The sequence below is a fragment of the Nelumbo lutea genome, chromosome 8 (genome assembly GCF_056320005.1).
Source record: "Nelumbo lutea isolate HS-2025 chromosome 8, American lotus-T2T, whole genome shotgun sequence".
NCBI lineage: Eukaryota > Viridiplantae > Streptophyta > Magnoliopsida > Proteales > Nelumbonaceae > Nelumbo > Nelumbo lutea.
The window spans coordinates 6,408,316-6,423,373 of record NC_142691.1 but is presented as its reverse complement, the minus strand read 5'-3'; the positions used below and the strand labels follow the sequence as shown (position 1 = coordinate 6,423,373).

Sequence of the window (15,058 nt, the reverse complement as noted above, 5' to 3'; positions counted from 1 at the left end):
TGGTGGTGGGTTGGTTGAAAAATCCTGAAGAGGCTATGTGGTGTTACAAGAATGAAATGAAGAAATTTAGTTGGTTGACAAGAAACATGTTGGTCACTGTACAGTGGATGGGGGATCAGCAAATACTTTGTCAAATGTGTTAGCTAAGCAAGGGGTAAATAGGGAAAAAATATTTTGGGCTCAGTTGTGCTTCTTGCTTTTCTTTCCTAGTTTACTTGTAAGGTTCAAGGAGGGGCTGCAGCTCGCGCCTCTCGTTGGGATGTTGTATGAACTCACTCTAAATTTGCTTCTGAAAACAAGGAAAGTGAAGAAAGATCAGCTATGGAGCAGCTGGCAGTAGTAAAGGCAGAGTTTGAAAAGTATGGGAGGTTACTTAATCACCTGGAGACCACTGTTTCAACTTCCAACCCTTCAGGCAACACCTCATCATCCGCATTTTCTCACTCAGGTACTCGTGCTTCTGCAAATCATGCTACAATTTCAGGTAATCATAAAATCCCTTGGATTATTGACTCTGGTGCATTAGACCATATGACCAGTTTGTCTAACCTCTTTTGTTCATATCAGCTCCTATATGCTAGAGAGAAGATATCCCTTGTTGATGGGCTCTTGCTCCCATCTCTAGCAAAGAAGATATCAAGGCCTTTGACACACTTGTTTTATCCTCTGTTCTTCATGTCCCCAAGCTTAATACCAACATTTTATCTGTTAGTGGTTTGACGAAATCCATGAACTGCAGCATAACCTTTTTTTCCTACCCATTGTGTTTTCCAGGACCTGAAATCCCAGAGGACGATTGGGAGTGGCCAAGAGGTGAATGGAATATACTTGTTGGATAGACCTGATAGGAGTCTTGGACCATCTAATGGAGTTGCTTTGGAGTCTGTTTTGCCAAAGCCTATTGATAGAGTCATGCTATGTCATTTACCTTCATTGTGAGTCTTGTGAACTAGCAAAGCATTGTAGACATTCTTATTCAATAAGCAATAAAATATTTATTTTTCCTTTTCATATTATGCACTCTGATGTGTGGGGGCCATATCATTTGCCTACTATGGAAGGTTACAAGTATTTTATCCTCTTTATTGATGATTATTCTCGCTATACTTGGATTTATCTCATGAGATCCCGGGATGAATTACCAACTATTGTGCAAAATTTCGTGAACTTATCCTTACCCAGTTTAACACCCGAATCAAAATATTCCGATCTGATAATGCTAAGGAATATTTTGAGAAGTACCTCTCATCCTAATTTGAGACCTTTGGGGTTATTCACCAGAGTTCTTATTCCTACACTCCACAACAGAATGGAATAGCGGAAAGGAAGAACATCATGTGGTTGAGGTTGCTAGATGCCTCCTTTTTGCATCTCATGTTCCTATTAAATTTTGGGGGGATGTTGTCCTTACTACCACTTTTTTTACCGTATGCCTTCCCGGGTTCTGGGTTTCAAGATCCCATTTAGCCTTCTCTTTCTGGATGAGGATCTCTTTTTTCTTCTTCTCTAAGTTTTTGGGTGCACCTGCTATATATATGTTCATAATCATCAAAGACACAAATTTGAGCCTAAGGCACATAAGTGCATTTTTCTAGGATATGCCTCCACACATAAAGGATATTGTTGTTTTGATCCGGTTCGTGGCACCCGCTTTGTCTTTAGGGATGTCACTTTTGCTGACTCTAGTGCTTCCTTTGGTAGTCTTCTATTGCCTCTCCTTCCACTGTGTCTACCTCATATGTTCCTGCTCCCCCTCCTCCCCTAGCTCATCCACCTATATTTTCCTCACATCTTGTTCTCTAAGGGTGGTACCAAAGACAAAGATTCAAGCATGGACAAGTTGTTTTCACTCCTTCATCAGAGCCTCTTGCACCTCCCATCACAACTGAGGTAATAGGTCAGCCTTCCTCTGACCCACCTACCCCCTTCCCAGACCTTGACCTTCCTATTGCCCTTTGCAAAGGCAAGCGGAAGTGTTTAGCACATTGTATCTCTAAACATTTTCCTACAACCTTCTATCCCCTACCTGTTATTCTTTTCTTGCCTCTATTTCTACCTATGTGATTCCTAGGTCTATACCAAAAGCCTTGTCTGAACCTGAATGAAGGGATGCTATGATGACTGAGCTAGATGCTTTGCATAAGAACCATACCTGGGATATTGTGGATTTGCCTGAAAGGAAGGAACCAATGGGTTGTAAATGGGTATTCACTATCAAATATCATTCTGATGGCACTATTGAGAGGTTTAAGACTCAATGGTTGCTAAGGGTTACACTCAGATGTATGATATTGATTACCTTAAGACTTTTGCTCTTGTGGCTAAAATGACTTCAGTTCGAGTTTTGTTGTCTCTAGTTGCTACTTTTGATTGGCCCCTTCACCAGTTTGATGTCAAAAATGCCTTCTTGAATGGAGACCTACATAAGAGGTCTATATGTCTTTACCTCCAGGGGTGTATGGAAAGGAAATGCAAGGGAAGGTGTGCAAATTGAAGAAGTCTCTTTATGGTCTCAACTCTCAAGCAGTCCCCTAGAGCCTAGGTTGAGAGATTCAAAGCTGCCATTGTTTCTTTTGGTTATACACAGACTCAATCTGACCATAATTTGTTTGTGAAGAAAAGTAACTCTTTGGTGACTTTTCTGATTGTTTATATTGATGACATTGTGGTTACGGGTAATGAAACTTAGGAAGTGATTAAGCTCAAAAGATTTCTTAACATTAAATTTGAGATAAAATATTTGGGGGATCTCAGATACTTCTTGGGAATTGAAGTTTCTAATCTAAGGACGGTATCTTCATTTCTCAACGCAAGTATGTTCTTGATATCCCTTGTAGAGACTAGTAAACTTGGTGCTAAACCGGCTTCCACCCCTATAAACATAAACCATAAGCTTTCCGCTACTGATGGTGAATTGTTGACTGATAGGGGAGTGTTCCAGAGACTGATCGGGAAGTTGTTATATCTCTGCATGACTTGGCCAGATATTTCCTATGTAGTAAGTGTTATTAGTCAATTTATGCATTCTCCCAGAAATACGCATTTAGCAGCTACAGAAAGAGTTTTGTGCTACTTGAAAGGCACTCCAGGGAAAGGTATTCTGTTTGCCAAGCATGGACACATGAAACTAGAGGCATACACTGATGCTGACTAGACCTGTTCATGGGTTGGGTAGCCCGATGGCCCAGCCCGGCCCGCACCCCAGTCGGGCTTGGTCATGTAATTAGGCCCGCGGGCTTGATCTCGGGCCTAACACAGTAAGCCCGACTGTGTTTCAGGTTGGGCTTGGGATTTGTCAAAAAAGCTAGGCCCGAGCCCGGCTCGGCCCAATTCAGCATTATATATTTTATAAAATACATAATGTGTATTTTATATATTATATAAAATATATAAACAATATAATATTTATTGAAATATATATTTATAATTTAATATATACATTTTTTATTTTTTTCTTTATAATTTCTCTCTCTATTCAGTCGTTTCGGCAGTAGTAACAGCATGGGTTAAATTTCGGGCTCGGGCTTTTTATGAGGGTCGGACTCGGGCCCAAGTTGTAGGCCCGATGATCGGGCAGGGCTCGGGCTCGGGCCTTAAAAAAATCTGTTAATACAGAGCGAAAGCCCGGTCCAAGTCCGGTCCGGCCCGACCCATGAACAAGTCTAATGCAAAGTAGGCCGAATGTATTGATGATAGGAAATCCACCTCGGGATATTGTGCTTTGGTGACAGAGAACATTGTCCTATGGAGAAGTAAAAAACAATTTGTAGTTGCCAGATCTTCTATTGAAGCAAAGTACAGGGCAATGGCACATGGAGTGTCAGAAATATTGTGGTTGAATATCACTTTTGGGAGAATTGGGTATTGACTATGAAAAGCCAATGATGCTCTACTATGATAACTAGGCAGCTATCAACATTGCACATAATCCTGTTCAACATGACAAAACTAAGCAAATAGAGGTTGATAAACATTTCATAAGGGCGAAAGTTGCTTCAGGGGAAGTTTGATTGCCATTTATTGCTTCAGAAGAGCAATTGGCTGATGTTTTAGCCAAAGGTATTCCAAAAGGAAAGCTGACACACTATATAAGCAAACTAGGCATGATTGACATCTATGCTCAGCTTGAGAGGAGTTTAGAGAGACTGGGCCGAATGGGCCCTTATATATGTTTTATGTTTAAGTAGTGTTCTATCTGTTTTATGAGTTAATGGGTCTTTTCTTAATGGGCCTGTTAATCTCTTTTTAATTTCTTTTAAGCTCTTGCTTTGCTGGCCACCCACTTAAAGGGCAGCCTTGTAATTAGCATAATTTATTAAGATTGATAAAAGATTAGTGAAGGAGAGAGAAACCCATCGAACTCTCTTCTCCTTTCTCTTCTTCTATTCTACTGTAACCTTCTTTTCTCTTTCACTTTTCTTATTTTTTATCAGTCTTATATCAGATTTGAATGACAGATTCACATCTATAGTAATGAAATGAAGATGTGGATCTACAACAATGAAAAGAAAAAAATTCAGATGGTTCACTAGGGACATGGATGTATCCTTTAGCTGGTGTAAGCGTAGTTATAATTCCTTTGCTGATACACTAGCCAAACAAGTGTTGGGATGACAAGCTCTTTTCTAGGCACAATTGTAAGGAAAGGGTGCTATTAAGGGAAGAGATAAGTTGATTTGTCTCTCATTGTCTTTAATGTGTACATTTACTCATTGTACTACCATCTTCTTGCCACCTCAGCATGGGTGGCTGGATGTTTGCCACTTAATTGTATGCCTATTTTGCCTTCAACTTGTCCTGAATTACTGCTTTGTAAACTGGGTTAGCATCAGTTTAAGACAGACCGAATCGGGTTCATAGCCTTTTTAAATCTACACTTACACTAGGTATATATATATATATATATATATATATATATATATATATATATATATAATTACAAATATAAATATATCATCTAAATACATAGTATTTCTATACATAATACACCTCATCTCTCATGATGCACCTCTCACATGTCTTTGACAAGAGTTGAGATTAAACTATAATTAACTAAGGGAAAAGGCCCCGAATTTCATGGATTGATTCATGAAATTTCCTTCAAAGGTCATCCGCTCATTGAGCACTTCAAAGGAAACACTCCTGTTTTCAATTTTTTTTCCTATTTTTCTTTCTTCCCAAACAGGTCCAGTAGATTCTGCCTCATAAGCCAAGTTCTTGCCTTTCCACCGGCTAAATAAAGTATACAATGATAAGTTCCTACTCTGCCCATGAATAGGAAAACTGCAGTCATCTAGTAATGACACAATTGGTGAGGAGATGATTGAAAGACTTTTTGTCTTTCAAGTACAAAATACACACATGAGGTAAAATAAAAAGTTGTCTTATCCTCTTCTTTTGCTGAATTTAATAGGTATCGATCTGCCCAAAAATAGTTTTCCACACAAAGAAGGAAATTCTGGGTGGGACAGATGAGAGCCAAAGTCTTCAGTTAAATGAACCAATACAGAATTAACAATTACATTCATTACACTCAGCATCTCACTGCATGAGCTACTCCTTTCATTAGCTACACTTGCTAACATTGTTCACTTGTTCTGTTTTTATTTATTTTGTTTTCATTCAAAAAAGGCCTGTATCAAATAGTTTTTTTATACCTTTGATAAGGTATAAGGGTTTTTAACCTTTGTTCAGATGGATGAAGAAATTGAGATCCTAAAGATGGAAGGAAATTCTTGAAGATAGAAGGACTTAAGCTGTTACATAAAGACTATGAAGAATAATTTCACATTCTAAAGGAAACCCTCCAGAAAGTTGGTTTATTATGTGCAAATTTTGATCTACAATGCGATCCTCTTGCTTATGAAGATGAAAAAAAAAAGAAATTGGCATGCTAGAAGAGGCCAAATAACAAGAATCAACTATTGAGATTATTGTTTACCACTCTTTCAATGATATACCCATCATTGAGGAAGATATGTTTCACACGGTCCTCAAAGATGTGAAAACTGATTCTAATCACAAGAACACCTTTGAAAGTTCTGAAGGCACTTTATTCAGTTATCAAAGATGTTCAATTCCAGCTAAACTTTTGGAGTACCATGTTGAGTACTGTTCTCATTCAGATTCTAGAGTTTGGGTTCTAAATCAGTCAAGGCCCTTCTTTTGCAAATCCTTTTTGAATTCTCTTGTTGCCACCTCCTCTTCTCCCTTCCCTGTCAAGGAGATTTGGTTTAGGCCCATCCCTCCTAAAGTCAATGCTTTCTGTTGGGAAGTATTCCATGGCTCCATTAATACATGTGGCCTGCTTCAGAGAAAAAGACCAAACAGGTGTTTGTCCCCAAATTGATGTTCCTTATGTAAGCTGAACGGTGAGACTGTCTTTCATCTCTTAATCTCCTATCCTTTTGCTAATTATGTCTAGGAGTGGTTTTCCCTTTTGTTTGGATGCAGCTGGACTCCTGCTAATCTGGAAGACCTCTTTAGCTCTCACATTTTCAGGTGTTCTAAAAGGAGAGGCAGAGTTATAGGAAGATGCACTAGAGCAGCAGTGGCTTGGACAATTTGGGAAGAAAGAAATCTGAGGATCTTTGGTGATAAGGAAAGAAGCAAAGAAGCTGTGATTAAAGTGATAACTTTAAGGATGGCGCATTGGGTGAAAGCATTAAAACTGTTTGCTGATGTTAAGACAAAAGACTTCTTCAGATCATGGGGAACAATTGCAAACACTACATCTAGAAGATCTATTGTAAGTGAATTCTGGTCCCCTCTGGATGCTAGGTCGAAGAAACTAAATTTTGATAGTAGCCATTTGGGAAATCCTGGCCCAACGGGTATTGGTGGGGGTAATAAGGAAGAGAATGGAAATATGATAGACATATTCTCAGGTCCTATTCAGCATGGTGATGTGGTGAGCTCAGAACTGAAGGCAGCAGTATATGGTGTTGATAAAGCTAAAGAATTGGGGATTAACAGGTTGATTATTGAAGGGGACTCAAAAATTGTTGTAAACTGGCAGAAGAAAGGGGAAGGAGTAATTTGGAGGCTAAGGAATGAGCTCAGGCGCTTCAAGCAGATTTCTAAAGACATGGTGATTCAAATAAGATGGATTAGGAGATCAGCTAACAGCATTGTTGATGGTCTAGCTAAGCAAGGAGTTCAAAGACAATCTATGTTCTGGGCTATGTTGTAGTTAGTGGGATTTCCTTTGGGTTATCTTTGGGGTTGGGTTGTAATTAGTGGAATTGTCTTTTGGGCTATACTTCGGATTATGTTGTAATCAGTGGGATTTCCTTTGGACTTCTTGTCTGCCCACAACTTCTTGTTGTACATGATTTTTTAATTTAACGAATCTTTTTCTGTGTTGCTGATAAAAAAAAAAATCATTAGAGGGATAGAATCCAAGATCTGTCCCATGATTCATGTGTTAATCTTAACTCTATACCAACAAAGTGCAATGCATGGAGAAGGAAGTGTACTATTAACTGTTACGAAGTTGAGAAACTAACTTTTGGGGGCCGGTGGTGGAGAAGTGTGAAAAGAAACTAGCTTCCTGGAAAAAATGTTAACTGTCAAAAGGGGGAAGACTCATTCTCTTAAAGGTCTCCCTAGCAAATCTACCAATCTATTACTATTCGGTCTTCCAAATTCCAACTAAAGTGAGAAACCTCTTAGAGAAAATCCAAAGAAACTTTCTTTGGGAAGGAGGGGAGAAAAGAAACCACTTGGTAAGTTGGGACCAAGTGAGTAAGCCGAAGGAGGAGGGAGGATTGGGAGTTGGACATCTAAAAGAGAAAAATACCTCTCTTTCGAGCAAATGGCTTTGGATGTTCCCTATTAAGTCCAGAGCTCTTTGGGCAGCTGTCGTCTCAAGCAAATATGGAACAAGTGCAAATGGTTGTGATAGCAATCTTCATTTGAACCGGGTAAAGACTTCAAATCCTTGGAAAAGTATAGTCTCTTCGCATTCTTTTTTTCCTTCCTTTCATTAGATATAAAGTGGGAAATTGTACTAAAATAAAATTCTGGAAAGACCTCTGGTGGGGGAACTCCACCCTAGCATACTCTTTCACTAGACTCTTCAATCTCTCTTTAGATCAAGACTCAATTGTCTCCTCTTGTCTTCCTGACCTTCCCGTTGATAATAATTTGAACCTAAACCTCAGAAGACCCTAAGGGACATAGAGATATCAGACCTCACGGACCTCTTTCACACCATTAAAGAAGTCTACACCTCTCGTCTCTCCATTGACGCCCAAGTGTGGACCCTCCACCCAAAGGATGATTTTTCTTCCAAATCTATGTTCAAGGCTCTAACAGCAGATGAACAAAGTTCCTCTTTCCCTTTCAAGAAGATATGGTGCAGTCACATTCCATCAAGAGTCTGTTTCTTTGTATGGGAAGCATGCCTACAGAGAATAAATACCTATGACCTTCAGAAAAAAAAGTTTGGGAAGATCTTATATTTCTCCTCATGCCCGTTTGTTATGCCTTAGAGAAGGTGAATCAGCTGATCATCTGCTTATCCACTGCAAATTCACTCAAAAGATTTGGTGTCACTTCTTAAACCCGGCTGGTTACAATTGGGTTTTTCCAAAGCATATTCAGGAATTTCTTCACCAGTGGCAGGGTTCAGGCCTAAGCAAAAGAGGTAAAGTTTACTGGCAAACAGTGCTACGTGCAGTTCTGTGGGGAGTTTGGGAGGAAAGAAACAAGTGTTTATTCGATAACAAAATCAGATCTCTTTAAGAGTTAATCTCAGATATCTACTTTCATTGTAATCTCTGGACTGCTAATTCAGAGCTGTTTCAATGACTCTCTCTCAATGATCTCAACAGAAATATCCAAACAATTTTGTTTCTTCCAATCAACCCTCAATCATCCAGAGACCGCATGTACCTCTTAACGAAGGAGGGATGACTTTAAACTTTGATGGAAGTGCTGCAGGCAATCCTGGTATAGCTGGGATTGGGGGTATTTTGAGGGACGAACTGGGTAACATCTGCTAGGTTTTCAGTGGCCCAATCGGCTATGCTGACTCAACTAAAGCTGAAGTGATGGCTGCTCTTACTGGAATCAGAATAATAAAAAGATCGGGCATTCAGAACTAATCTATTGTAGGAGATTCAGCTAATACCATTAAGTGGCTGAAGGATAAGGAGGGGTGTCTTTGGAGGTTGAGTCATTATCTGGCTGAGGCAAGAGACTCCTTGGAAGACCTAAATGCAAACTTGCTGTGGATACCGAGGGAGCTGAATCATATTGCAGATGGATTAGCTGAAATTGGAGCAAGACTAGAAAATCTGTACAGCAATAGGCTTCCCCCCTTGTAATCTTTTATTTAGCTGATTCGGGTTATTTTACTGTAATGCATCTGCTCAAGTACTCTCTGCTTATTTTAATGAAATCTGGTTAACCTTTTCTCAAAAAGAAGTTGAGAACAATTTGGGATCCTAGTGGAGCCTAGATCTTCAAGACAAGATCTTCCCTAAGAAGGGTGGATGTTACGTGTCCAGTAGCTAGTTTCTTATTTTGAACCTCTTTAGTAGTTTGTGGTTAAGTGAATTAGTGGGATATTATGTGTAAGATGTCTAGATAAGCAGTCAGTTGTGTTGAGCCCAGATTAGCTGGAGACAAAATTGTAAACACCGGGCTGGGCTACCTATCACGAGTGAACACGCCAGTGTTCAGTACAGATGGGGCCCACAGTGAACACTGGTAATGTTCACTCATGATAGGTAGTCCAGCCTGGTGTGTGCAATTTTGTCTCCAGCTCATCCGGATGCAGTTGTGTTAGTTTCCTAATTGGTCTATATATTTGTCTTGCAAGTGATCAACTATTAATGAAGAAGTAATTCACTTGAAAAAAAAAAAAAAGTCTCCATGTAGAGAGCTTTAGGAGGTCCAACTCCCTTGAAGTGGTTATCATCCCATCTCTCATATATTCTATTTTTATTTGTTTTTTCATTCAAAAAAGGCATGTACTAGAAATTCTATTTACTACCTAGGGAGGTTCCTATATAACATATTCATCCGTCCTGATTGGGAAAGAATTATTTTGCAATTTAAATATTTTATGAAGGATGTATCTGTCGTCAAAATAAATAAGCAGGAGCAAACAAAACGCAATGGTGGTTGCCAACTGGTTAGCATGTTTTCTTAAATAACGTTTTATTAGTTAGGAATTTAGGATCTCTGACCTGTTTACTGGCCACTAGACTTCGTCTGGAGATGCCATTAAAATATTATGTATGTTGAAGCAAGTTGAATACATCTCGTCATAATCACAAATCAGAATAATTCATCTCCAACAAAGAATACACAATTACAGGCAGAACAGCTTATCAATTACATTTGAAATATTCAATATGATAAACAAGAAACAAATGCAAGATAGACAACGAGGAAATTAAAAACTAATAACAATGAAACATAATTGATAGCAAAGAAGATCAACTTCTCACCAAAATCTAAAAGTCTCCCAGTAGACACACATAAAAAACGCTGGTGGTGGGTTAAAAGTTCAAGACATACCCGGATTCTAGCAGTCTGCTCCTGTCCAGACTCAATAAGCTTGGCCAATTCTCTCTTTAACTGCTTCACCTGCGCATCTCTCTTATTCTTTAGAAGCTTCAAACGAGATGCCGCAAGCTTCAAGGATGTCTTGCTGCACCACACAACAGAAATCAATAAATAGGTGCAAAATCACAAATAAAATCAATCTCTAACAACAAAGCCCTAGAATTCTACAATTCCTTAATAAAACCGCAGAACCTAAATCATTTACAAATTTTGGACAAGAACTTGTACAGACATGCATACACAACTTACAGGGAAACAGAGGAACTTAAAATAGGGTCTCAAAAGCAGATAAAGGTTACCATTTCGCGGCCTTGAAGCTCCTATGAAGCATTATTCGGTAGGAAAATGATCAGAGGTTCCTGTCCTGAGTTCCAATTTTAATTTGAATGGTTCGATCAATCAAAAAGACCTTGCCTCGTCTGGTAAAAAGATTTACATCTAGGGATCTGCGACGGGGAATTGGAAGAAGAATAAAAATAAAATTGATCGAAGCTTCCCAGAATTTGATTCGATTCGAGTAACGAAGTAATCAAAATGAAAAACAAAAAATTGCCGCGGTTGACTTTATTTCAACAATCTCTCTAGTTCCTACGACTATTCTATACGATTACTTGTGGGTGGATCTCACGAGTCATCGTGGAAAAGTGAAGCGCTGTCATGGCGCCCGTGTCATTACTCCTCATTGTGTGCGGTTCCGCGCTTTTAGTCCTCGATACATTGATCCGGTTCTGAAAAAAAAAACCACGAGAGTGCGGTCGAACCCTCCTAGATCGGGTACCATAAACATGGGTTTGATTTCAGTGGTGATCGGCCCGGTCTAGAGACCTAGATCCGGTCAGGTTTGGATTGTTGGATGCTATGGACCGGCCCAAAAGGACGTCCTCAGACTGGTTTATATTTATACTCTTACAATCGTCATCAAACTCGTAAAAGTTTGCAGATGATTGTCTTATCTTTGGTAAAACTATTTTCCCCGCTAAAACTATTATAAAAGAGATTTGAAATAAATTTGCTGAGGCCTTGGGTCAATACCCAGATTTTTTCAAGTCAGCTGTGAATTTCTCTAGAAATATTCCATAAAAACTCCAAAAGATTCTGCCAAGGATAAGGAATCAAAATTTTATTTGGGAGCTCTGATTATTCAGGGAAGAGTCGCATAAAAAAAAGTACTTTCAGCTATTTAAGGGAGAAAGTTGATGCAAAATTATATCTCAAATCTCTCTCTTGCGGGTAGATTAGTTTTTATTGATTCGGCAATTTCCATGATGCCCCAGTTTATTATGAGAAATCTCAGAATCCCAGGAAATGTTATAGAATATACTAATAAATGCAAAAAAAAATGTGGAACAGTTCAAATGACAAGAAAACCGACCCACCTAATGAAATGGGATAGTGTTTTCTCCCCAAAAAAATAGGGTGGGCTCGGCTTGAAAAAGCTTCATTGGGTAAATGAAGCAAATATTACAAAATTGGGTTGGAAATTTTTGAAAAAAGTGAGGATAATTTATGGGTGAGAGTGGTAAAATACAAATACTTGAAAAATAAAAATTTATAGACTATTAGTATTGAAAGGGGATTTCTTGGGCTTTGAGAGGAATTCTTCAAACTAGAGAAGTCCTAAATGGCTGGATATTAGGTAATGGTAAATCAATAAACTTCTGGTATGATAAGTGGGCAGGAAATTAATCCCTTGCAGAAAAAAGTAGTGATAGCATTGATAATCCTAATGTTCTGGTTACTTGGTTAGTGATTTTATTGATGAAGATAGAAGAGTATGGAGGGAGGATAGCAAAAAATAAAATCTATCTTTGTCCCTTCAGTGAATAAAGATGATGAGCTTATTTGGAGACTCGAGCCAAAAGGAAAATTCTCCTTCTTATCTTGATAAAGCAACAGAAAACAAATGTAGAGGAGATTCTTCTGGTTCTTTTAATTGGTATCCCAAAATCTGGAATCTAAATTGTCCCCCAAAGCTAAAAGTTTTTCTTTTGCTGCTTCTAAGAGATAGACTCCCCACTAGAGATAGGTTGAAAAAAGGGGATTTGGCTCGTCTTATTCAAAGAAAATAAGTTAATATTGATGACACTTGTGCTGCTTCTAAGAGATAGACTCCAGGTGGTCGCCCCTCCACCTGGAGTAAAGTTTTGGGTTAAAAAAAAGGGGATTTAATATTGATGACACTTGTGCTCAATGTGGAGAGATTGAAGATACCAATCATATATTCAAGTTGTGTACTTGTTCAAATCAAATTTGGATAATGGTTTATCCAAATACTGGTCGTCCTAGAGATGGAAGTATGAAAGGGTGGTGGGAGAGAATGTCATCGCATAACAAAGAAAATAAGTTAGAAAAACCGTTTTTATTTTATGGTCCATTTGGAAGAGTAGAGAAACCATAAGATATTTGAAAATATTGAGTCTCCCCCACCTCAAGTTATTGAAAAGGCAGGAATTGCTTTTTCTGAGTTTGTGAATGCTCATCTAAATGAAGGAAAAGCTACAAAGAATGAAAATCAATCGTTTGGAAATGCCCTGAAAGTAATGCTATCAAAATAAATTTTGACGCATCATGCATTAAGAGGAATAAATGTTATGTGGCTGTCATTGCTAGAAATTGCAGTGGAAAAGTTCTAGACATAAAGGCTTATTTTTCTGGGCGAGGCCACTGTCATTATGGTCAAAACCTGGGCTGCTTGGAAAGCCGATAATTTAGCCTTAAACTTCAAAGACTGAGTTGCCATCTCTTGTCTGCGCAATAAAACTCAACCGCCGTGGAGCATAAGGAGCATCCTTGAAGACTGAGTTGCCCTGAAAACTCAGTTCAAGTTTGGTTTGAAGTACCGGCATGTCTACCGTGCAGGCAGCTAACCGGATAGCCCATCAAGTCCAATCTTTTCTTCCAAATTTCTTAAATTTTGGTTTGCAAGATCTCCTTTTCTTTTTCGAGTTCAAATCAGCCCCCCTCCTACAGTACATCCCCGCTATATATTGAGAACATCTCCCAATGATAATATCCAGAATAACAATGTCCTCATTGAGAGATATATTCCTAATACATGGTGGAAATGTGCTGTGGGGGACTGATTCGGTTTCTTTTCTTTGTAATTGTGACTTGTGGGGTTGTACTATCCCTACCTCTGTTTGTCGTTGCTAGAGTCATATAATATCGTCGGTCTTAGACCACAAAACCTCCAGAAACCGTCACCGGAAGTATAAGTGAATATGCTTTTGACAAACAAAAAATGGTACTTCTATTTTGAAAAGTATACATTTCAATTTGTTTTACCTGAACAGTTTTCAAAGCAAAAATATCAATATAAAAGTATTTTATATACTTTGTATTTTGATATTTTTAAAAGTAGAAAAGTAGAAGTCTACCCAAGCCTGGCTCATATGTTTTAACGCTCATACTTTTTTTTGAGTGTAAATAAACACATGCTTGAAAAATAATGCTTTTATTTGATATTCGAAATAACCATTCTTTCTATGAATACCACCTATTTTAATATATGATAGATAAGATCTTGTTCAGTTTCCAATATCAATGCAGCCTTACCCTATACAATGAAGTCTTCTTCATGCTTCTATCAATGTCCCATGCACACACACTATAGGAAGCAAAAATGTGGTGTATCCATATCAAATTAAATTAACAGTTGGTGTGCCCAAATCATTTCTGTATCAAAAGTCAAATAATTTTTATGATATTTTACATGAAGTCAAAATATCATAATGGAAATAAAATTTATTAATTTTAACAACAGGCAAGAAATACCATTAAGGTAAAAAGAAGGGACAAAATAAAATAAAAATTATTAGTTTTCATAATTACTATATATTCTCATAATTAATAATTATTGGTTACCCACGCCACAAGATTCAAACCACACTTCCCATGTTTTGACAAGCGGACCACACCTTATAGTAAGATAAAATTAAGACTTTTCAAGAGAACATTAATGTTGTCGATGGGGGTACAAATCAAGGTCGACCCAATCATGAACCAATAATTAATAAATAAATGTATATAAACTGTTCTGAACCGGACCAGACCTTATAGTTTGACCCAATTATTAATTAGGATTACCAGGGTTGTCCTAGTAAGGCCCAATTAAATTTGACAGCTATACATTTTAAATTATAATTATGGCAATGAGCCTATTCTTTTCTTTTTTTTAACATGTGTATAAGAAGTCAGAAAAAGGCTATTCATTTAAATTGACACACATTACAGATAAGCATTAGACTATGGGTATTTTTATAATATGTGAATAGTATTGATATAATACATCTCCTATCGGGCATACAATATCACATCTAGAGTTTGGACTTCTGGCCAGTTTAAAGGTTAATACACCCGATATGAATGTATTGACTCAAATCTCAAAACTCGTTTAATTTTTAATCTAAGTATTATGTCTATTTGAAATGACCGTGTATAATTTTTGCTTATGTATATTAATACTTTGGGCCATGAT

The 15,058-nt window shown here is 38.0% G+C and overlaps 1 protein-coding gene across 4 annotated transcripts in view; it reads right to left on the bottom strand.

Moving 5' to 3' along the window:
* Nucleotides 1-11,255, bottom strand: part of LOC148842402 (uncharacterized) — a 28,469-nt gene extending 17,214 nt beyond the window's left edge. For all 4 annotated transcript variants that reach the window (XM_088959744.1, XM_088959745.1, XM_088959746.1 and 1 more), the window contains exons 1-2: nt 10,881-11,255; nt 10,534-10,666 (exon numbers count right to left, since the gene is read on the bottom strand). In XM_088959744.1, coding sequence (XP_088815870.1) covers nt 10,534-10,666; nt 10,881-10,912 — 165 coding nt within the window. In that variant the 5' untranslated portion in view covers nt 10,913-11,255. The remainder of the gene's footprint in view (nt 1-10,533; nt 10,667-10,880) is intronic.
* Between the last annotated feature and the right edge of the window lie 3,803 nt (nt 11,256-15,058).